Source organism: Clinocottus analis, unplaced genomic scaffold (genome assembly GCF_023055335.1).
Source record: "Clinocottus analis isolate CAN_PGR_092001 unplaced genomic scaffold, fCliAna1.0.p SCAF_50, whole genome shotgun sequence".
NCBI lineage: Eukaryota > Metazoa > Chordata > Actinopteri > Perciformes > Cottidae > Clinocottus > Clinocottus analis.
In genome coordinates, this window is record NW_027176208.1 from 277,982 (window position 1) to 300,557 (window position 22,576).

General features: G+C 53.6%; 1 protein-coding gene across 1 annotated transcript in view; it reads left to right on the forward strand.

The window, feature by feature from the left end:
* ttn.1 (titin, tandem duplicate 1) overlaps nt 1–22,576 on the forward strand; it is a 170,205-nt gene that overhangs the window by 81,624 nt on the left and 66,005 nt on the right. The window contains exons 85-134 of the mRNA XM_068601488.1: nt 109–375; nt 455–733; nt 966–1,374; nt 1,508–1,632; nt 1,719–1,985; nt 2,238–2,507; nt 2,599–2,898; nt 2,980–3,282; nt 3,363–3,550; nt 3,688–3,802; nt 3,953–4,240; nt 4,490–4,641; nt 4,860–5,007; nt 5,131–5,308; nt 5,392–5,513; nt 5,946–6,233; nt 6,616–6,912; nt 7,191–7,377; nt 7,460–7,575; nt 7,679–7,978; nt 8,322–8,621; nt 8,803–8,908; nt 8,989–9,185; nt 9,263–9,571; nt 9,657–9,935; nt 10,452–10,751; nt 10,998–11,300; nt 11,378–11,568; nt 11,653–11,836; nt 12,804–13,106; nt 13,210–13,509; nt 13,786–13,904; nt 14,025–14,202; nt 14,452–14,736; nt 14,991–15,284; nt 15,363–15,662; nt 15,763–15,947; nt 16,266–16,395; nt 16,501–16,691; nt 16,959–17,388; nt 17,831–18,136; nt 18,272–18,453; nt 18,560–18,689; nt 18,775–18,926; nt 19,014–19,161; nt 19,774–19,939; nt 20,359–20,510; nt 20,620–20,916; nt 21,747–22,046; nt 22,207–22,521. Coding sequence (XP_068457589.1) covers nt 109–375; nt 455–733; nt 966–1,374; nt 1,508–1,632; nt 1,719–1,985; nt 2,238–2,507; nt 2,599–2,898; nt 2,980–3,282; nt 3,363–3,550; nt 3,688–3,802; nt 3,953–4,240; nt 4,490–4,641; nt 4,860–5,007; nt 5,131–5,308; nt 5,392–5,513; nt 5,946–6,233; nt 6,616–6,912; nt 7,191–7,377; nt 7,460–7,575; nt 7,679–7,978; nt 8,322–8,621; nt 8,803–8,908; nt 8,989–9,185; nt 9,263–9,571; nt 9,657–9,935; nt 10,452–10,751; nt 10,998–11,300; nt 11,378–11,568; nt 11,653–11,836; nt 12,804–13,106; nt 13,210–13,509; nt 13,786–13,904; nt 14,025–14,202; nt 14,452–14,736; nt 14,991–15,284; nt 15,363–15,662; nt 15,763–15,947; nt 16,266–16,395; nt 16,501–16,691; nt 16,959–17,388; nt 17,831–18,136; nt 18,272–18,453; nt 18,560–18,689; nt 18,775–18,926; nt 19,014–19,161; nt 19,774–19,939; nt 20,359–20,510; nt 20,620–20,916; nt 21,747–22,046; nt 22,207–22,521 — 11,631 coding nt within the window. The remainder of the gene's footprint in view (nt 1–108; nt 376–454; nt 734–965; nt 1,375–1,507; nt 1,633–1,718; nt 1,986–2,237; nt 2,508–2,598; nt 2,899–2,979; nt 3,283–3,362; nt 3,551–3,687; nt 3,803–3,952; nt 4,241–4,489; nt 4,642–4,859; nt 5,008–5,130; nt 5,309–5,391; nt 5,514–5,945; nt 6,234–6,615; nt 6,913–7,190; nt 7,378–7,459; nt 7,576–7,678; nt 7,979–8,321; nt 8,622–8,802; nt 8,909–8,988; nt 9,186–9,262; nt 9,572–9,656; nt 9,936–10,451; nt 10,752–10,997; nt 11,301–11,377; nt 11,569–11,652; nt 11,837–12,803; nt 13,107–13,209; nt 13,510–13,785; nt 13,905–14,024; nt 14,203–14,451; nt 14,737–14,990; nt 15,285–15,362; nt 15,663–15,762; nt 15,948–16,265; nt 16,396–16,500; nt 16,692–16,958; nt 17,389–17,830; nt 18,137–18,271; nt 18,454–18,559; nt 18,690–18,774; nt 18,927–19,013; nt 19,162–19,773; nt 19,940–20,358; nt 20,511–20,619; nt 20,917–21,746; nt 22,047–22,206; nt 22,522–22,576) is intronic.

Here is a 22,576-nt window from a genome sequence, read left to right on the forward strand (position 1 = left end):
TGTGTTAGTCTGAACAGAAGAGAGACGAGTCTGATTTACTGAAGACACAAAGACCAAGCAAAGCACAATCATCACTTTGACTCCTCCTCCTCTTCTTCCTCTCTTCAGAGCTGGCGGCAGAGTTCATCGCCCGGCCTCAGAACCAGGAGGTGGTGGAGGGCGAGAAGGCGGAGTTCAGCTGCTCCGTCTCTAAAGACAGCTACGAGGTGAAGTGGTTCAGAGGAGACAAGGAGGTTGAAGTCGGGGACAAGTACGCCATCGTCAGCGAAGGGAAGAGGAGAGCTCTTATTGTGAAGGGCTGCGAGCTGAAGGACGAGGGAGGTTACGTGGCCCACATCGGCGGTGTCAAAGCCTCCGCCGACCTGTTTGTGATCGGTAAGAGCCGCTCTCGTCTTCGTCGTCTGCTGCTTTCAAAGCGGCGCTTCGCTTTTCATCCATTGGTGTTTCATTCCAGAAAAACTAAGGATCGTCACGCCGATTAAAGACACGGAGGTGAAGGAGGGAAGCGAGATTGTGTTCAACTGCGAGGTGAACGCCGAGGGAGCGAAGGCCAAGTGGCTGAAGAACGAGGAGACGATATTCGAGAGCAGCAAGTACGTGATGGTCCAGAGAGACAACGTCTTCTCCCTGAGGATCAGAGACGCCCAGAAGGGAGACGAGTCCAGCTACAGCGTCGTCCTGACCAACCAGAGGGCGGAGCAGGCCAAGAGCACCGCCGGCGCTAAAGTATCCGGTAAGGACCAGCATGCATTGCAGTTCAGAGACAGACAGACGGGTCTGACCTCCAGAGTGTTCCTTTTGTTCCACCGTGCTGCGTTCAGGGTCTCTGACGTCACAGTCTGGGTTCACGATGCAGGGTTCATACGGTCATGGAAAACCTGAAAAAGTCATTGAGTTTTTAAAATCCTTAAAAAAATGCATTAGTCTGTGTGTCTGAAGCCTGACGATGTGTTCTCTCTCTCCAGAGGAGAAGCTGAAGTTCCTGGACCCCATCGAGGACGTGGAGACTCAGGAGAAGAAGACCATCAGCTTCGTGTGCAAGGTCAACCGGCCCGAGGTGACGGTGAAGTGGATGAAGGCCGGCCAGGAGGTCGCGCTCAGCAAGCGCGTCGTCTACAGAGCCGACGGCCTCAAGCACACGCTGACCGTGAAAGACTGCGCCATGGAGGACGAGGGCGAGTACACCGCCGTGGTCGGAGACGACAAGTGCAGCGCCGAGCTCATCATCAGCGAGGCGCCCACGGACTTCAGCATGCAGCTGAAGGACCAGACCATCACCGAGTTCGAGGACGCAGAGTTCACCTGTAAGCTGAGCAAAGAGAAAGCCGTGGTGAAGTGGTACAGGAACGGACGCGAGATCAGAGAAGGACCGAGGTGATGAGAAACATGTTAACCACATGTTAACTACATGTTAATGCCATGCACATTATGAGCAGTAGGGGGCGCACATATTAAGAGCCTCCTGTGATCCCCTTCTTACTGACCTTTGACCCTTGCGTTGTTGCAGATATCACATGGAGAAAGAAGGCAAGACGTGCAGACTGGTGGTGAAGGTGTGCAGACCGGATGATGAATGTGAATACGCCTGCGGTGTGGATGAGAGGAGGACCAGAGCCAGACTCTTTGTTGAAGGTAAACTCCTACAACCTCCCATCTTTCTTCTGCGCTGAGGTGAATCTTTCTCTTTTGGATCCTCACGCGTTCTTACTCTCTTGCAGAGACGCCGGTGGAGATCGTCAGACCTCCTCAGGACGCCTTCGAACCCCCGGGCTCCGACATCGTGTTCGAGGTGGAGCTCAACAAGGACCGGGTAGAGGTGAAGTGGCTGAGGAACAACATGATCATCGTCCAGGGAGACAAATACCAGATGATCAGCGAGGGCAAAGTCCACAGACTGCAGGTCTGCGAGATCCGACCTCGAGACCAGGGAGAGTACAGGATCGTGGCCAAAGACAAGGACGCCAGAGCCAAGCTGGAGCTGGCAGGTGAGTCCATACTGACATCGTTCACCAATGAAGCTGCGGGAACTCGATGGCATGGAGAGCACAGAGCGGGGGATCAGACACCGGACTGATCCCTTTACCCCAAATATGAGGTGAAGGGTAGTCTCGTTATCTGAGGGGGAAATGTCAACTTAATGTAGAGACATTGCCAGATGCACCGACCTTTACAGGTTGGTTGATTTGAGGTTCCTCTGTGGTAAGAAACTTTAAAGACTTCTTCTACCTCCTGTGCAGCTGTTCCAAAGATCAAAACCACCGACCAGAATCTGGTAACGGATGCCGGTAAGCCCTTCGTCATGAGCGTGCCGTACGACGCCTACCCTCGTGCCGACGCCGAGTGGTTCCACGAGGGCGCCGGTCTGCCCGTCCAGAACATCGACACCTCCGCCGACAAGACCGAGTTCCGTCTGAAGAGCCCCAGCAAGGAGGACCGGGGCCGGTACAAGGTGGTGATCAAGAACAAGCACGGCGAGGGAGAGGCCTTCATCAACCTGGATGTGATTGGTCAGTCTGGAGTTAGGAGTTAGATTATGTGCCCAACATATATATCTGTTGAGATCAGAACAGTTTGTAAACGTCACGTTGGTGTTCTCAGATGTCCCCGGCCCCGTCAAGAACCTGAGAGTGGTCGACACCGCTGACGGCGAGGTCAGTTTGGCCTGGGAGGAGCCAGAGAGCGACGGCGGAAGCAAGATCGTGGCCTATGTGGTGGAGAGACGCGACGTGAAGCGTAAGACCTGGACGCTGGCGACAGACCGTGCCGATACTCCAGAGTATTGTGTCAGCGGCCTGCAGAAGGACTCCAAGTACCTGTTCAGAGTCTGCGCCCGTAACCGAGTGGGCAGCGGACCCATCGTCGCCACCGAGGACGCCGTCCAGGCCAAGAACAAGTTTGGTAAGAAATGACCGAAGGTCTCACTCGCACACCGTCTCCTCACTTCGATCAAGTCTTTCATGCTTTGTTTTCTACCGCCAGATGTTCCAGATGCTCCGGAGGACGTTGCCGTCGGCGGGGTGAACAGGTTCGGTGCCACCGTTACCTGGGAGCCACCCAAGTTCGACGGTGGCTCTGAAATCATCGCCTACGTGATTGAGCTCCGCGACAGGACCGCCGTGAAGTGGGAGGCGGCCATGGTCTGTGGCGCCAACGACCGCTCGGCCACGCTGAGCGACGTGGTAGAGAACAAGGAGTACATCTTCAGGGTCCGCGCCGAGAACAAGGCCGGCATCGGCAAGCCCAGCGCCGCCACCAAACCCGTCAAGATCATGGATCCCATCGGTGAGTGAGAACCAGCAGTTTGAATGTTTGTTTGTTGTCACGCCCGGAAACAATCTGATCTCTTTTCTTTGACCCTGCAGATCGGCCGAGCCCGCCTCTGAACCTGAACTTCAGCGACCAAATCAAGACGGCAGTCACGCTGACTTGGGAGACGCCCACCACCAACGGTGGCAGCATGATCACCGGATACATTATTCAGAAATGCGACGATGGCGCCGACAAGTGGCTTCGCTGCAACGCCAGACTGTGTCCTGACCTATCATACCGGGTACGGCTTTATCTCCCGTTATGATCGTTATCTCTGATTCTTTGTTTGTGGATCTCTGTTTCCCATTTTTGATCCTTCAGCTGTGTTGGCTCAGTGGTTCATCAGAGCTGTTGGTTTTGTTTGGTTGTTTTCCTCAGGTTTCCGGTCTGAAACCCGGTCAGAAGTACCTCTACAGGGTTTGTGCTGAGAACGCCGCCGGCGTATCCGATCCGGCCGAGCAACTCGGGCCACTCCTCGCTGACGACCCTCATGGTACGAGCAGACATGGGACTTACATGTGATGTTTGAATCAGAATCATGTTATTTTAGCTTCCATTCAAAGATGTTCACAATTTGCCCGGCCGACTCGAGCGGTCCACCAGATGGCAGTGTCTCTAAATGAAGATGTTTCTCTCCTGGCAGTCGGCCCGACCTTCGACCTCAGCGGCTTCAGGAACGGGCTAGAGGTGATCGTGCCTCAGCCGCTCACCATCAGAGTCCCCATCACCGGATACCCGACGCCGGTCGCCACGTGGAGCTTCTGCGAGAAGGAGCTGACCACGGCGGACGAGCGCGTCTCTATGGTGACCAAGCCCGCATACACGGAGCTGACGGTCACGCCGAGTGTCCGGCCGGACAAAGGCAGCTACAGCCTGACGCTGGAGAACGATGTCTCGTCCGTCTCCGGAGAGATCGAAGTCAACGTCATCGGTAACAACTGCTGCTTCATTTAAAACATTTCATAATAATACAAAGTGTTATGGAACAAAGACTTTTGACAAGCAAAGAAAATGTAGAAACTCTGATTCACAAACAACCTCTTCAGGGTAAATCCCTCACCTCACCCAATGCATGCTGGGTAAAGCCTCCAGTCAACAACAACCCGTTTGGTCCACTTTTCTAATACTTTACTTTTTAAAGCTCTTGTTAATTTACTGTTTGCTACCTTCATTCTCCCAGCATGCCCTAGTGCTCCTAAGGACTTCAAGGTGGCCGAGGTGACCCGTCACCATGTCCATCTGATGTGGGAGACTCCGGAGCACGATGGTGGAAGTCCAGTCACCCACTTCCAGATTGAAAAGAGGGAAGTGTCTCGCAAGACCTGGGCCAAGGTACACCTGGTTTTTACCTTTGAATGCAGCGTCGGCTTAAAGCTCTCAAACCCGAAATAAAGCACTACTACAGAAACCCTTTTCCTGCAAAATAAATAAAACATTATGAATAAACAAAAAGAAAAAAGGATTTTCAAAGCCACAAAAAATGCTAAGATTGTGTAATTTGAGTGTTCTGCAGATCTTGTGTTCATGCGTCAGGACTGTGGTGTTTCCAGGTGGCCAACGGCATCCTGGACCTGGAGCACACGGTCACAGACGTGATGGAAGGGAAGGAGTATTTGTTCAGCGTCACCGCCTGCAACAAGTGTGGACCCGGAGAGCCGGCCTACATCGACGAGCCCGTCAACGTGTCCTCTCCCGCCAGTGAGTGTTTCATCTGATAAACTCTAAGTGAAGCCGAGTCTGTGACACAAGAGCTGCAAACAAGGGCACCGATGTCCTTTTGAGAAGCAAGTCTCATCTACATCCTGTCTTTCCTTCTTCCAGCTGTACCCGATCCTCCTGAGGCCATGAAGTGGCGTGATAAGAGCGCAAAGACTATCTTCCTGTCCTGGGAGCCTCCCAAGTACGACGGCGGCGCCCCGATCAAAGGCTACGTGGTGGACAAGTGTCAGCGCGGTACCGACAAGTGGGAACCCTGCGGTGACCCCATCCCTGAACTGAAGTAAGACCTGCTGGTCCGGGTCCACTTGCATCATGCTCTATGTTTCAGGACGGTCTCATATAAAACTTGTTCTGTGCTCGCAGGTTTCAGGTGACCGGCCTGATTGAGGGCCAGTGGTACGCCTACAGGATCAGAGCCTTCAACAAGCTGGGAGCCGGCCGGCCGTGCAGGGCCACTGATGAGATCCAGGCCGTGGACGCCAGAGGTAAGACAGCTGGGAACAGGTAGAGTGGTGTATGGTGAACCAGGGTTAAGGGTAAGGACCTGGAACCAGGGTTAAGAGTAAGGACCTGGAACCAGGTTTAAGAGTAAGGACCTGGAACCAGGTTTAAGAGTAAGGACCTGGAACCAGGTTTAAAAGTAAGGACCTGAACCAGGTTTAAAAGTAAGGACCTGGAACCAGGGTTAAGAGTAAGAACCTGGAACCAGGGTTAAAAGTAAGGAAGAGATAAGGAACCAGGGTTAAGAGTAAGGAAGAGATAAGGAACCAGGGTTAAGAGTAAGGAAGAGATAAGGAACTAGGGCAAAAGTAATGGGACCTGGAGGAACATGTTCGACACAGGAAGTGCTTTGGTGAGTAAACGCTTCCCTCCACGTTTGTTCTCTCTGACATTTCTCTTGTGAACGTTTCCAACAGAGCCTCCAGAGATCCAGCTGGACGTGAAGCTGCTGGCCGGTCTGACCACCAGGGCCGGCACCAAGATCGAGCTCCCGGCCGAAGTGAAAGGAAAGCCCGACCCCCGGGTGAAGTGGACCAAGGCCGACCTGGTCCTCCGGGCAGATGACCGCATCGCCATCGACACCCAGCCGGGACACTCCAAGCTGTCCATCGGCAACACCACCAGAGGAGACACAGCCACCTACATCATCGAGGCGGTCAACCCCTGTGGACGCGCCACCGCCACCATCGATGTCAACATCCTCGGTATGGATACGATCCTTCTGTCTGTCTCTGAAACCTGGACCCAAACCAAAGCCAGCTGCTGCTCCAGAACATCCAGAACATGCAGAACATCACATCAGCACACAACCCAATGGACTTCTTTATGGATGATCTAAGTAGCCAGCTAGTTAGCTGTTAGCACGTTAGCGAGTCATCTCAAGTCAGAAAATTACTTTTTGGTTAAGAAGCTAAACAAGCCGTAGCAACACATACTTATGAATAAAACAACCCATACTGGAAACATCCTGCTATAGACGTGTTATTAATATTAAATGCAGTATATGAAGCTCGTTTGAGGTCTTGACCCGAGTCAGAACCAAGGGACGTACGTTTTGAATCATTTTCATGTTGCATCTCTCCTCAGATAAACCCGGCCCTCCGGCCGCCTTCGACATCTCGGATGTAACCAACGAGTCGTGCCTCATGGCGTGGAACCCGCCCAGGGACGACGGCGGCTCGCCAATTACCAACTACATCGTGGAGAGCCGGCTGACGGACAAAGAGGAGTGGGTGAAGCTGTCGGCCACGGTGAAGCACACCACCTTCAAGGCCTGCAAGCTCATGGCGCTGAAGGAGTACGTCTTCAGGATCAGCGCTGAGAACCAGTACGGCATCGGAGCTCCTGCAGAGCACGTGCCCATCATCGCAAAGTATTCCTTTGGTGAGTTGTTTTACAGCATTTACAACAAGTACTTCCTTTTCATGACGTGATACATGAATATTTATTGATGAATCACATTGCACATTCAGTTAACATTCATTCTCTAAATCAATACTAGACATGATGATGGCACGAAATGTAAACCGTACTTTGGATGTTATGATTTCATTCTAAAAACAAAATACTGTCAATGAGGCAGATCTTATATTTAAAGCATACCCTCAAAACTATCAATCAAATGCTATTACTCACGCTGATTTATTTCCCTCCTGGTTCAGATTCCCCCGGCGCTCCGACCAGAGTCACTCCCTCCGACATCGCCAAGGACGCCGTGACGCTGAGCTGGTTCGAGCCGGACGAGGACGGCGGCAGCCCCATCACCGGGTACTGGATCGAGAAGTTCGACCCTGAGAGCGATAAGTGGATCAGATGCAACAAACTGCCCATCAAGGACACGACCTTCAGGTAAGTAACCAAAGCCAACAAGGTCCAAGATGTGTTTGTGAAGGTGTAAACATGGTTTTGACCCGGCTCCATGTGACGGCAGGGTGAAGGGACTCCCCACCAAAAAGAAGTACAGCTTCCGGGTTCTGGCTGAGAATCTGGCCGGACCTGGAAAACCCAGCGTGGAGACCGACCCGGTCCTCATCAAAGACCCCATCGGTACTTTGCATGTCAACCCTACAAACTGTCATCACCGTATTGAGGACTGTTACACAGGGTTGGAAGAGTAATGGCATGTTTGTAACGCTGCGCTCTTCTCCAGACCCACCATGGGCTCCTGGGAAACCGGTCATCAGGGAGGTGGGCAAGACCTCGGCCCTGCTGGCCTGGACCCGGCCGGAGCACGACGGCGGGGCGAAGATCGAAGGCTATGTCATCGAGTTCCAGAAGGCCGGGAGCGAGGAATGGATCCGCATCGCGGAGGACGTTCCTCAGACCGAGCACCAACTGCAGGGTCTGATCGAGAAGCAGGAGTACTCCTTCAGGGTCAAGGCCGTCAACAAGGCCGGCGAGAGCGAGCCCAGCGACCCCAGTGAGCCTGTGGTCTGCAAAGAGAGACTGTGTAAGTGCAGACTGGAAACCCTTCATACACTCCTTATATGTCAGACTCATGGGTCCATACTGCTACAAACACAAATACAACACAACACACAGGTCTAACCACTGCAGGTCATAAGTCTCTTGTAGTTAAAAACATTCAGACTCTTGTTCCAATGTTCCAGAAACAAGAAGTTAAGACTTTTATAATGACATAGGTAGGCTCTTCCGTACACATGAAATGTGTACCTATAACTCCTTGGACAAAATATGACTCAACAGGACAATCTAGCAGGAAAAACCACATTTTATCAGTGACAGAAAAATCCACCTGTTCCCCTTGTCATTCACCTGTTCCTCTTCCACAGTTCCTCCGGATGCTCCTCAGTGGCTGGAAGTGGCCAACATCACCAAGATCAACGCTGACTTGAAGTGGCAGGCTCCCAGCAGCGACGGCGGCTCGCCCATCACCAACTACGTGGTGGAGAAGAGGGACGTGCGGCGCAAGGCGTGGCAGTCGGTGGACACCACCGTGAAGGAGCTGAAGTACACGGTGACGCCGCTGAACGAGGGCTCGCTGTACGTGTTCCGCGTGGCCGCCGAGAACGCCGTGGGGACGGGCGAATACTGCGAGCTGGAGGACGCGGTGCTGGCCAAAGACACCTTCAGTAAGTTGTCTGCTTCACAGGTCGTCAGGTGGCCAGCATGAGGTGAGGCCATCCCATGATGTGTGGGGGCTCCCTGCTGTGGAGGATTCCAGCAGGACTTCTGACTGTTCTTTGAGCTTCCTGTTCAGACCTTGCAGAGACAAAATGTTGTAAATATGAATTTCTGTCATGTTCTTTGCAGCAACTCCTGGACCGCCTTACGCCCTGACGGTGGTGGAGGTCACCAGGAGACACGTGGAGCTGAAGTGGGAAGCTCCCAAGAGCGACGGTGGAAGACCCATCACGAAGTAAGATTATACAATGCTGTAAAACGACTGCATGGACCACCTTGAGCCCAGCACGAGTAACAGAGCACCCTGCTCCTCAGGTATGTAATTGAAAAGAAAGAGAAGCTAGGAACTCGCTGGCTGAAGTGCTGCAAGACTCCAGACAAGCAGACGCAGTTTAAGGTGACGGACGTGGACGAAGGCTCGGAGGTGCAGTTCCAGATCAGAGCCGAGAACGAGGCCGGAGTCGGAGATCCAAGTGAACCCACCGAGATCCTCACCATCGAGGATGCAACCAGTAGGAAACCAGGACATATTCATTCCAGACATACATGAATACATTTCAGATGTAAACTCCGTCTCCTCTCTTTGCAGGCGCTCCCTCTCCTCCTCTGGAGGTGACCGTCCCCGACGCCAGCCGGGAGCACATCAATGTCAGCTGGAAGCCTCCGGCCAAAGACGGCGGCGCCCCGATCACCGGCTACCACGTGGAGGTGGCCGAGGCCCGGCCCGAGCTGAAGTGGCTCAGGGTTAACAACAGACCCATCAAAGAGCTCAACTTCAGGATAGACGATGGAATCAAACCAGAGAAGAAGTACGTCATCAGGGTCCGGGCCATCAACTCTGTTGGCGTCAGCGATCCCTCTGAGATCTCTGACAAGGTCTTCACCAAGGACCCCGACTGTAAGCACTGCGAGCCTCCTTCAGACACTCAGAAGAAGTCTAATGAAACCAGTTAAGAATACTAATCCTGTCCCCTGGTCCCAAGGTGCCCCGACCATGAACCTGGAGGCGCAGGACGTGATCGTGGTGGAGGGCGAGAAGCTGCACCTGAACGTCCCCTACAGGGCCATCCCAACGCCCAAGATGGTCTGGCAGAAGGACGCGGTGGAGTGCAAGGCGGACGACCGGCTCTCCATGACGGTGGAGATGAACAGCGCTCACCTGGAGCTGCTCAAGTGCACGCGTGCCGACGGCGGCGCCTACACCATCACCCTGGAGAACAGCCTGGGAACCGCCAGCGGCACCGCCAACGTCAAAGTCATCGGTAGGAAGTGCTCCGTGTGATGGAGCTCTGCAGATACAACACAGTACTTTGTAGGTTGTTCAGATCCTGCAGTCCAGTCATGATGTCTTTGTGTAGACCTTCACAGCCGGCTCCAGAGGTTCACACCGAGTCTTGAGCTGGACTTCATGAGTCAGCGCGGTATTAGCACACTTTCTGGATGCGTGTCACTAGAAACAAACAAGCCTCATCCTCTGACTCATTACGGAGGACTTTCCGACTTTACAGGGCAACTGTGGCTCAGAGGTGAGCAGAGGATCGTCGGTTCGATCCCCAGTTCCTGTAGTCTATGAGTATGTGTCCTTGGGCGAGACAGTTAAATGTCTCCCGTAGCTGTTCTACGATGTATGACTGTTAGATGGTCCTGATGTGACACCTTCATGGCAGCTCCTCTCGTCAGCGGGTGAATGATGTCATGTGGTGTTGAAGCGCTTTCAGAGGTCAGAAGACTAGAGCAGAGCTGTGTGTGTGAGCATGTACATTCCTGCTTTCCTCTAGGCCTTCCCGGTCAGTGTAAAGACATCACCTCCAGCGACGTCACCAAGAACTCCTGCCAGATCAGCTGGGAAGCCCCGGAGGACGACGGCGGCACCCCGATCCTCAGCTACAGCCTGGAGCGCCGAGAAGCCTCCAAGAAGACCTACATGCCCGTCACGTCGGGAGAGGGCGGGCTGACCTGCTCCGTCAAGGACCTCTACGTCAACTGCGAGTATTACTTCAGAGTGAAGGCCGTGAACCAGGTCGGAGCCGGAGCGCCTCTGGAGCTCCGCAACCCGGTCATCACCGAGGAAGTCAAGCGTAAGCTTTCAGCTCAATGTTAGCATGCTTTGTTAGCATGTAGCTCAGGTACCTGTGAGTAGTAAATACTTTAGAGGCTTGACATCACATCAACGATGTCATTAATAACTTTAATGATGATTCTTTTGGAAGTCCGTTGAGTGATAGGATAACCCGCCAGTTAAATGAGGTGAAACTTACTCCAGGATTATGTCTTGCTCAAGGAGCTCAGACATTCACTCTCAGTTGTTACCATCAACTCCACAGAGAAACCCGACCCGCCGATCCAGGTGGAGGCTCAAGACCCGACATGCAAGTCCATCAAAGTGACCTGGAAGGCTCCGGACTGCGACGGCGGCTGTCCCATCCAGGGCTACATCGTGGAGAAGATGGAGAAAGATGGCGACCGCTACGAGAGGGTCACCCCTAGCCTGGTCCCCGGGTTCTCCTACGTGGTGACGGGCCTGACGGAGGACGTGGAGTACCAGTTCAGGGTCCGAGCCGAGAACGCCGCCGGAGTCAGCGAGCCGTCCCGCAGCACTCAGCTCGTCAAGGCCGCCGACCCCGTCGGTAAGAACAGCTGACGAGCTGGAACGGTCTTCAGCTTTGAAAGGAACTGCTTTTCATAACTCTTCTCCCTTTTTCAGAAAAACCCACGGTGACCCTTCACGCCCGCGTGCAGTCTGGTCTGTGCGTGAAGAAAGGCGCCGAGATCCGCATCGACGCCTTCATCTCCGGATCCCCGTACCCCAAAGTCAGCTGGCTGAGGAACAACGAGGACGTCACCAAGGAGCCCACCAAGAAGGCGCTGCTGCCCAAGAAGAAGAAGAAGTCCAAGGTTTGTGTCCTCGGAGGGCCGAGTCCTGAAGCCGTCTGTGTCGCGGCACTAAAGGGTTAATGTGTGTTCCTGCGTCCCCTTCAGGTCCCTGAACCAGAGGAGGAGTTTCTCACCCCCATGCGAGAGCGTCTGGGTCTGGATCAGAGCCAGAGGGGTCAGGCCGCGCTGGTGATCCGTGACGCCGTCAGAGTGGACCACGGAGACTTCACCGTCCAGGTGGAGAACACGCACGGCGTGGCCACGGCCTGCTGCGTGGTCAACGTGCTGGGTGAGTCACATGACCTCCGCTGCCCCGGTCCTCATGCGATGCCTCAAAGCGGCTCAGAGATGAAGAGACGTGACCTCGATGCGAGGGCCGGACGCTGCGGTCCTCGATCTCTTGAATGGATCCACGGCTCCTTGCCTTTAAGAAAAGATGATGTTGAAAATCATCAAAAGTCAAGAGTCTGAACGAAATTCCCCAAAAACGACTCCTCCATTGCTCCCAGAGTTTATTAAACGTCCATTAGAGTCTGCAGTGAAGGTCATAAACACGTTGACATGTTTTAAAGCATTTTCAGTCCAAAGAACATGTTTTTCAGTTCAAGAATAAACAAATGAAATATACTCTGACCTGAATCTTGCTCGCAGCGTGACAGCTCATGTAAATGATCCGTACTTCCCGAGAAGAGCCTGAGGACCAATGAGATCGCAGGATATCAGAACGCCCAAGATATGAAAAATAAAAACTCTGCATTTGTTTTGCATTGTGACACTAAAACTGGTCAGAAAACGATCTCGACTGATTGATTCGACTCCCACAGTCGGGTTCCAGGAAAGTGATGTGAAAGCTTTAGTTAGAGCTCATAACCGCTGCATCTTCAGGACTTTACTGAAATATTAAAACGTACCGATTCCTTTTCTTAACTGTAAAACCACGCGTCTCTTCTCACAAAGGTTACGGTACTTTAGCATTTCAAATGATTTAAATGAACTTTGTGGATGAAGAGTACAGTTTCAGTTGAGAAAACATCCTCTGAGTTTATTTAAACTGATGACAATGAAAAGAGAAAATGTTCTGACTCAAATTGGCGGCAGTTCTTTTTTTAAACGAGGGAAGATATTTTTACGGAACGTAAATCATCGTTTTCAAGTTAAGTTTGTGTTTCAAATATTGTCTCACGGTTATTGAATTGTGTTGAAGGAATCAGTTTGAATGTGTTTCTGAGTCAGAACTCATGGACTCTGTTCTGCAGACAAACCCGGCGCTCCGATCAACTTCTCCTTCGACGAGATCCGGAAGACCTCGGTCGTCTGTAACTGGGAGCCTCCGGAGGACGACGGCGGCTCCGAGATCCTGAACTACATCCTGGAGAAGAAGGACAACAAGAACCAAGAGGTGGGCTGGATCACCGTCACCTCCACGCTGAAGGGCACCAGCTGCCCCATCACCAAGCTCATCGAGGGCAAGGAGTACGTCTTCAGGGTCACGGCCGAGAACAAGTTCGGCTGCGGGCCGCCGTGCACCTCCGAGCCGGTGGTCGCCAAGAACCAGTTTGGTAAGAAGCGGAAGTGGCTCCGGTTCTGCTCATACACGTTCAATGCATCACTCGTGTGGCCGCGCAGAGAACGACACGTTGAACACGCTCCGTCTCCCCTCAGATCCTCCCGACGCTCCCAACAGCCCGAGAGTCCACGAGGTGACGGCGAGCTCCGCCCGCATCTCCTGGCACGAGCCCAAGGACAACGGCAGCCCGATCCTGGGCTACTGGATCGAGAGGAAGGAGGTGAACAGCAAGCACTGGACCCGGGTCAACCGCGCCCTGCTGAACTCCCTGGAGGTGAAGGTCAGCGGCCTCATGGAGGGACTCACCTACATCTTCAGAGTGTGTGCCGAGAACCTGGCCGGGCCCGGGCCCTTCAGTGAGCCCAGCGAGCGCACCGTGGCCATGGACGCCATCCGTGAGTTCTCCGAACCGCTAACAGAACTGAGTCCTCAAACACAAGAACAGACTTCTACTATAGGGTTAGCGCCCCCTGTGGCCGCTTACTGGAACAACAAGTTCCAGTGTTTCAGACTTCAGCCCTAACCACTAAATGATGCGTCTCCACAAAGCTGCAGAGTTTAAATAATAATACAAAATATGGCACAAAATATAAAATTAGATAATAGTAATGCTATGGTAAATATGCTAAACTATGATAATAGTATTGCTAATATATTGTCCCCAACCCCAGTGCCTCCGGGCCCGCCCACTCCATGGATCGTGGACACGGGGAAGGATTGCGTCATCGTGGCCTGGAAGCCTCCTCTGTACAACGGCGGCGGAGACATCCTGGGTTACCACCTGGAGAAGGTGCAGCAAGTCCCTTCACACCGTCTGAAGGCGCCGACGCGTCCTCTGACCGCAGTGCTGACCTCTGACCGCGGCGCTGACCTCTGACCGCGGCGCTGACCTCTGCTCCTCTGTTCCCAGGTCCTGGCCGGAGAGAAGGAGTGGACTCGCAGCACCGAGTTCAGGTGCAAGGAGCTGACCTACACGGTGACCGGCCTGACCGAGGGAGCGGACTACTACATCCGCGTCATCGCCGTCAACGACGCCGGACCCGGAGCGCCCGGTGTGACAGAACCTGTCACCGTCAAAGAGCCCGAAGGTACGGACCGGTTCACCAGGTCCACTTTACCTCCGGGTTTTTTATTTCAGGCTGTTTTTTGGTACTGTTTTTTGGTACGATCCGAATGTTTAGTTGTTTCTGTCTCAGAAACCAGCTGATCAGGTTCGAGCCTTCCTGCAGCTGCTTCCTAGGAGATGCTTTCCAGCAGCAGGAAGCGCTCCACGTTCTGCCTCTGCTGCTTGTGAGACGTTAAACACATGTCGTTCTCTACCCGTCTCTGTGGGTCAGAACCTCCCGCTGTGGACTTCGACGACTCGGTGAGGAACGGCGTCATCATCAAGGCCGGCGAGCTGTTGAGGCTTCCCGCCGTGGTGACCGGCCGACCGCAGCCAGAAGTCAAGTGGGCCAAAGACGACGCAGACGTCGACGCGGAGCGCGCGATCGTAGAGACGCAGGGCAAGAACACCACTCTGCTCGTCAGGAAGGCCGTGAGGGCCGACCACGGGAAGTACAAGGTCTCTGGCACCAACGGGAGCGGCACCAAGACCGCCGAGACCCGAGTGGACGTGATGGGTCAGTGTCCAACGAGTCCACCGAGTTACTTTTTTCTATTGGAGGAACTTAAAACATTGGCTCTCATCATGTGTCTCTGAAAACAAGCCAACCAGCTTACTTTAGGATTAAATTCACTGGTTGGATTACATTAAATTAACTCCTTTTCATTTCATTGTGAAAAAGTCATGTCAGAATAGATGGTGCCTTCAAAGACAACCAGAGATTGAAGGCATCACTGAGAGGAAACAAACCTTTTCCCTGTGATAACGCAGACGTCCCCGGCCCGGTGGTTGACCTGAAGACGGTGGCGGTGACCAAGAAGAACATCACCCTCACCTGGTCCGACCCCTTGGACAACGGCGGCAGCGAGATCTTCGGCTACGAGGTGCTGAGGAAGGACGCCAAGATGAAACTCTTCCGCCAGCCCATTGAGACGGCGTCCTGCAAGTGCGACGTTCAGGGCCTGCTGGCCGGCGAGGAGTACGACTTCAGGGTCGTCGCCAGGAACAAGTACGGCGACGGCGCCCCGGCCGACCTGGGACCCGTCCTGGCAGAGGACCCCAAAGGTCAGTCCCAGAAGATGCAGGACTCCTGAATGTCTGTCGAACATTTCAACGAGTTGACTGAACTCCTCCTTTTTCCAGGAACTCCTTCTGCTCCAGAGAAGTTGCGCTACACCGACAGAAGCAAGAGCACCATCACCTTGGCCTGGCTGCCGCCTCAGACCGATGGCGGCAGCCCCATCATCGGCTACTACGTGGAGAAGATGAGGTCAGACGGCAGCGAGTTTGAAGTGGCAAACCGCAAGCTCTTCACAGAGTGCTGCGGGACCATCGAGAACCTATCGGAGAACCAGGAGTACCAGTTCCGCGTCAAAGCCGTGAGCGAGGTCGGGAACGGAGAGCCCTCTAAGCCCATCACCGCCAAGATCCAAGACGACGAAAGTATGACACGCACTCCAAAAGATTAAAAGAAACTTTGATTTGATCGATTGACCTTTTCCTGGTGAAAAGTTGAGAGTGACAGATCTTTGCTTGTCCTCAGTTTCTCCAGTGATCACCATCCTGAAGTTCTTCAAGAACAACGCCATCAACGTGAGGAAAGGCGCGGCCATCGACATCCCGGCCGAGGTGAAGGGACTTCCTCTGCCGACGCTCCAGTGGATGAAGGACGACGTGCCGATCCAGAAACCCGAAGATGAGGAGAAGATGACGATGGAGACCGAAGAGGTCAGAACGGACCTCGTGTCCACTGAATACGTCCACAAGTCAGACCGGTCTCACGGCTTTCAATGATGGCTGTGATCGCTGGGCTGGATGACCCCATGACCTTTCTGTTCCTAGCGCCACCTTCAGGACAGTCAGATGTTTCGCTTCAAGATTCTTCTGAGAAAAAAACTCCTTTTCTCTGTTCTTGTGTTTTTGTGTTCTTCTGTTCTTTTGTTCTTCTGTTCTTTTGTTCTTCTGTTCTTCTCTGTGTTTGAGACATCTGAACGACCTTGTGTATGAATGACGCTGAGTGAAGATATACCTCCCTCTGGTCTTCAGGTGACCCGGACCACTATGAGGACGAAGATCGCTTTGCCAGCAACCGTCCGGCAGGACAAGGGCAACTACAAGCTGGTGGCTGAAAACTGCTTCGGCAAAGCGGAGCACGTCATCCGGGTGGAGATCCTTGGTGAGAACGTCGAGTCGTCTCCTAGTTTCTTAGTTTCGTGGTCTTTGGTTGATATTTAATGCCGTCTCTGTGTTACGGAGCGTTAACTCAACCCTGCATTCTCAGACCGTCCTCTTCCTCCGAGGAACATCGTGGTCTCGGACATCAAGGCCGACTCGTGCTACCTGACCTGGGACGCCCCGGAGGACAACGGAGGCAGCGAGATCACCAACTACATCGTGGAGCGCCGGGACGCCAGCAAGAAGAAGTCCGACTTTGAGGTCCTGACCATCAACCTCATCGACAGGAGATACGGGGTGAGACATGACGTCATCTCAATGCTTCTTCTGCTGCTGTTCATGCCGTAGATGAAGAGGTCTGATACGAACTCTTCCTCCGTCATTTCCTTTAAGTCTGCATGGAGTGTGGCACGAGGGGTTAGTGAGATCAAGCTGAACAACCAGAACTACTGTCTCTGTGCTTTGTATTGAATGAGTATCAACAGAAAAAAGAAAGCAACAGTCCATGTATGAAACCATAACCATGAAGAAGTGCCCTTCACTGACCTGGCTCTGATCCTCCAGGTCCACAAACTGAACGTGAACGGCAGCTACCAGTTCAGGGTCAAAGCCGAGAACAAGTACGGCTTGAGTGACGGCTGCGACTCAGAGAAAGTGCAGCTGAAGGATCCGTTCGGCCTGCCCGGACCGCCGCGCAACCCCAAAATCATCGCGGCCACGGCCACCACCATGACCCTGACCTGGGACGCTCCTCTGGACAACGGCGGCTCCAGCATCCAGGGCTACTGGTTGGAGAAGAGGGAGCGCGGCGCCGTCTACTGGGGCCGCGTCAACCGGGCGCCGCTCACCAAGCCGTCCGTGAAGGGCCTGCAGCACACCGTGCTCAAGCTCATCGAGGGCTCCGAGTACCAGTTCAGGATCGCAGCCTGCAACGCCGCCGGCGTCGGACCGCCCTGCGAGGCCAGCGAGTGCCGCTACGCCGTGGACCCGTGCAGTGAGTTGGTCCTCATCTCTGACCGCCAGCCTCTTTATCTACTTCATCAACTAGTCAGGCATTTAAAGAAATGATCAAGAGTTTAAACGTAGCGTTGGCTGCAGTGAGTTATTACCCGACACGGTGATGTCTGGAGGGCGTCGTGAGGGGAGACGACGTCAAAGCTCTGTGTTTAGATGCGTTTAGCAGGAAGGTCAACTTGAACCCACCACAAGTCTGACATCGTTTGTCATGCTGGTTGTAGTCTAATATGTACAAAGATAGTATCATTTTATTTAGTCTGGGGCAAGGTTTTAACCTCAAAGGCGTCGCTGTATTTTGTGTAAATTGGGTCTATTCTTTAGATTCATGACAAACTGCTCTGACAGTTCAGTGGCATGGATGTTGGTTCAACATGATGATGGTCCATGTGTTCGGTTGCTAAGTCAGTGTCCCCCCTCAGAGCCGCCCTGCCCGCCCGGCTGCCCCGAGGTGAAAGACAAGACCAAGAGCAGCATCACGCTCGCCTGGAGCCCGCCGGACAGGGACGGCGGCAGCCCCATCAAGGGCTACATCGTGGAGGTGCACGAGGAGGGCTCTCCTGATTGGAGGAGGGTGAACCCCGCCGACAAGCTCCACCCCTCCACCGAGATCACCGTGCCCGACCTGAAGGAGGGCAAGAAGTGCAAGTTCAGGATCTATGCCGTGAACGCTGCCGGAAACTCCGAGCCCGCCAAGACGGGAGACATCCTGGTTCAGGACATCCTGAGTAAGAGAGCCGCTCACATTTCACAATGACATGATGAATGAGCGTTGTAACCTCATCCCTCATTCATTCATCTCCAGAGAGCTGAAAAGACTCAAACCGTCGTCTCATGACCTTGTTTCCTTTGTGCTCCTCCAGTCGAGCCCTCGGTGTCTCTGGACATCAGCGCTCACGACCTGCTGAACTGCAGAGCCGGAACCGCCATCCGGATCCCCGTCACCGTGACCGGCCGACCCGTTCCCAAAGTCACCTGGACCTTCGATGGACCCGCCGAGACCGAGAAGAAGAACGAGCTCCACACGCTGCCGGTGGACTCGGAGGTCTGGATGTTCATCTCAGTTCCCTTTGCTCTGAATCACGGTTCTCTGATGTCTTCATGAGGTGTGAATGATGAGAAGTGTAACACATGAAACATGTCTCTCTCAGATCAAAACCACCGACACGACCTCCGTGGTCCTGATCCCGGACAGCAAACTGAACCACAGCGGCCGATACATCATCAACGCAGAGAGCGCCGCCGGACACAAGGTGGTCAAAGTGCGAGTCAACGTGCTCGGTAAGTGAGCGCCCGGAGGCTCGCCTCGTGCTCATGCAGTGAAAGCTCTGGCGAGGAATACAGATTCTCACTTCTCCGTCTTCAGACCTGCCCGGAGCCCCGAGGGACCTGAAGGTCAGCGACGTCACGAGAGGAACCTGCAGACTCACCTGGAAACCTCCAGAGAGCGACGGCGGCGAGAGGGTGAAGAGCTACTTCATAGAGAAGAAGACGGTGGACGGCAAAGCCTGGACCAAGGTCGGCCCGCACGGCTCCCACCGGACCGACGCCCTTTGAGCGGCTCCGCCCATAACACGCCCCTAACACTTCTGTTGCTGCTTCCAGGTGAACCCGGCCTGCGCCGCTCAGTCCCTGGTGGTGCCAGACTTGATCAACGGGCAGGAGTACCTGTTCCGCATCCGGGCCGAGAACCGCTTTGGGTTCGGTCCGCTCGCTGAGACCAGCGAGGGCTCCAGAGCCCGAGATCCAATCCGTACGTCTGCTCCTCCTGATCCGACCCGCTGTTTGCTGACTCTTCATGAGCATTCTTATTCATGCTAAATGATAGCTCTTCTTTACTTTAGCATCCTGTCTTATTCATGCTAAATGATAGCTCTTCTTTACTTTAGCATCCTGTCTTATTCATGCTAAATGATAGCGCTTCTTTACTTTAGCATCCAGTCTTATTCATGCTAAATGATAGCTCTTCTTTACTTTGGCATCCTGTCTTATTCATGCTAAATGATAGCTCTTCTTTACTTTGGCATCCTGTCTTATTCATGCTAAATGATAGCTCTTCTTTACTTTAGCATCCTGTCTTATTCATGCTAAATGATAGCGCTTCTTTACTTTAGCATCCTGTCTTATTCATGCTAAATGATAGCTCTTCTTTACTTTAGCATCCTGTCTTATTCATGCTAAATGATAGCTCTTTCCTAAAACAGTGGCCTTTAGTTTCAGACTGAAGCTTAACTTCTAAACCAAACGCTGGTCCATCCAATGAAGCGTTCGGCACACATTGATCCTGACAGAACTGCAGCAGCACCAGCAGTGAAGCTCCAACATGGAGGACTCAGCATCACGTGACGTGTTCTCTCGTCTGCAGATCCCCCCGACCCTCCTACCAGGCTGAAGATCCAGAGCGTGAGGAAGAGCTTCGTGAACTTGACATGGAAGGCTCCAAAGAACGACGGCGGTTCCCCCGTCACCCACTACAGCGTGGACCTGCTCTGCTGGGAGGCCAGCAGCGCCCAGAAGGAGTCCTGGAGGAGGTAAACCTGCAGCCAGAGGTCACACGGGCCACCTGGTCCTAAGGGACGAGTCTCTGCTGGGTCCACAGGGTTTTAGTATGTTGACTTCAGAAAGTTGATGCTCTTCACTCGCTTCATAAAATATTTGAACAATCCATCATGACGTTCTTACCTGGTCACTGATTGGTCGAAATGTTGTCCATCAATCAAAAGCTGACATTGTGAATAAGTTTAGATTTTATCCGGTCTGTTGGAAGCAGCTTTTCCTGAACAAGTTTTAGTTTTTCACCTTTCATATTCCTGCAGTTAAATTCACACCTGGTCAGAATCTAAAGCCCTTAACACACAGAGTGTGTGTGTTAAGAGGATTCCAGAGAAACGTTTTCAGCACTGAGGTTTAGTTCATTGGAGGCTCAACTTGTGACCTCTGTGACCTTCAGATGCAACCGGAGGGACGTGGACTCCACCAGCTTCAAGGTGGAGGACCTGACGGAGGGAGACGAGTACGAGTTCAGAGTGGTGGCGCACAACGAGGCCGGACCCAGCCGGCCCTCCACCACCGTCGGGCCCATTGTGGTCCAGGACCAGACCTGTAAGACCAGCTGCTCTGTTAAGGAGACGCATCTTTACCTGCATTACTTTCACTGAAACACAACAGGAAGTCAGAGAGACCTGACAACGCTTCGTCTCTTGTGCTGCAGGCGCTCCGTCCATCCAGATGAAGGAGTTCATGGAGGCGGAGCAGGGCTCCGACATCAGCATCGTGGCCTCGGTCCGTGGCTGCCCGTTCCCCACGCTCACCTGGTTCAAGGCTCCGGCCCACAAGTCCGACGGCAAGGCGGAGGTCCAATACGACGAGCACATCAACAAGATGGTGTCCGACGACAGCTGCACGCTGCTCATCCAGCAGGGCAAGCGGCCCGACACCGGCCTCTACACGCTGGTGGCCTCCAACAGCCTGGGCAAGGCCTCCAGGGAGATGAGGCTCAACGTGCTGGGTAGGACCACGGCTCACCTGGGTCACATAGGACCTCACCTGAGTCACACAGGACCTCACCTGAGTCACATAGGACCTCACCTGACTCACATAGGACCTCACCTGAGTCACATAGGACCTCACCTGAGTCACATAGGACCTCACCTGAGTCACATAGGACCTCACCTGAGTCACATAGGACCTCACCTGAGTCACATAGGACCTCACCTGAGTCACATAGGACCTCACCTGAGTCACATAGGACCTCACCTGAGTCACATAGGACCTCACCTGACTCACATAGGACCTCACCTGAGTCACATAGGACCTTACCTGGGTCACACAGGACCTCACCTGAGTCACATAGGACCTCACCTGGGTCACACAGGACCTCACCTGACTCACATAGGACCTCACCTGAGTCACATAGGACCTTACCTGGGTCACACAGGACCTCACCTGAGTCACATAGGACCTCACCTGGGTCACACAGGACCTCACCTGGGTCACATAGGACCTTACCTGGGTCACACAGGACCTCACCTGGGTCACACAGGACCTCACCTGGGTCACACAGGACCTCACCTGGGTCACATAGGACCTCACCTGGGTCACACAGGACCTCACCTGGGTCACATAGGACCTCAACTCAGATTTGCAAAACATTAAAACATTTAGATTTTAGATTGGAGTAAATGTTTAATCCTTATTCAGCCTGAATGTCACTAAACTGTGTTTTTAAGCTTTTGATTGATTCCTCATGAAAAGTGCAACATTGTAATCATGAGACATTCATTACAACCGGGTCCACATCTTAAGCTCGTCTAAACCCAGAGGTCCATGTTGTTGCAGGCCGGCCCGGTCCTCCCTCCGCTCCCATCAAGTTCGAGGAGATCGGCGCCGAGAGGATCACGCTGTCCTGGCTGCCGCCGGCGGATGACGGCGGCTCCAAAGTCACCAACTACGTCATCTGGAGGCGCGTGGCCAACAGGAAGACCTGGGTCATCGTCACCAACGAGCCCAAAGACCGGCTCTGGACCGTGGAGAGCCTGATGGCCGGACACGAGTACGTGTTCCGCATCATGGCCCAGAACAAGTACGGCGTCGGAGAGCCACTGGACAGCGAGCCCGAGGTCGCCAGAAACCTCTACAGTGAGTCACGTGCATGTGAAATACTTCACACAGCAGCTTATATCATATGTATATCTAGATATAGATATAGATATACATATGATATAGATATATATAGCTATCTGGAGATAGCTATATATATCTATATCTATATATATCTGACCTTCGACCCTTCCTGCAGGCGTCCCCGGTCAGTGCGAGAAGCCGACGGTCGGCGGCATCACCATGGACTCCATGACCGTCAGCTGGGAGGAGCCCGAGGACGACGGCGGCACGCCGATCACCGGCTACTGGCTGGAGCGCAAAGAGACCTCGGGCAAGCGCTGGACCCGGGTCAGCAGAGACCCCATCCGGCCCATGAACATGGGCGAGTCCTTCGTGGTCAGCGGACTCATCGAGGGCTCACAGTACCTGTTCAGAGTCACTGCCATCAACTCCGCAGGACCCGGACTCGCCAGCCCGCCCTCAGACCCCACCTTCGCCAGAGACCCCATCTGTAAGAGTTCCACACTGAAACCACTCGATGTTTAACCTCGCAGAGCGGGACGTTA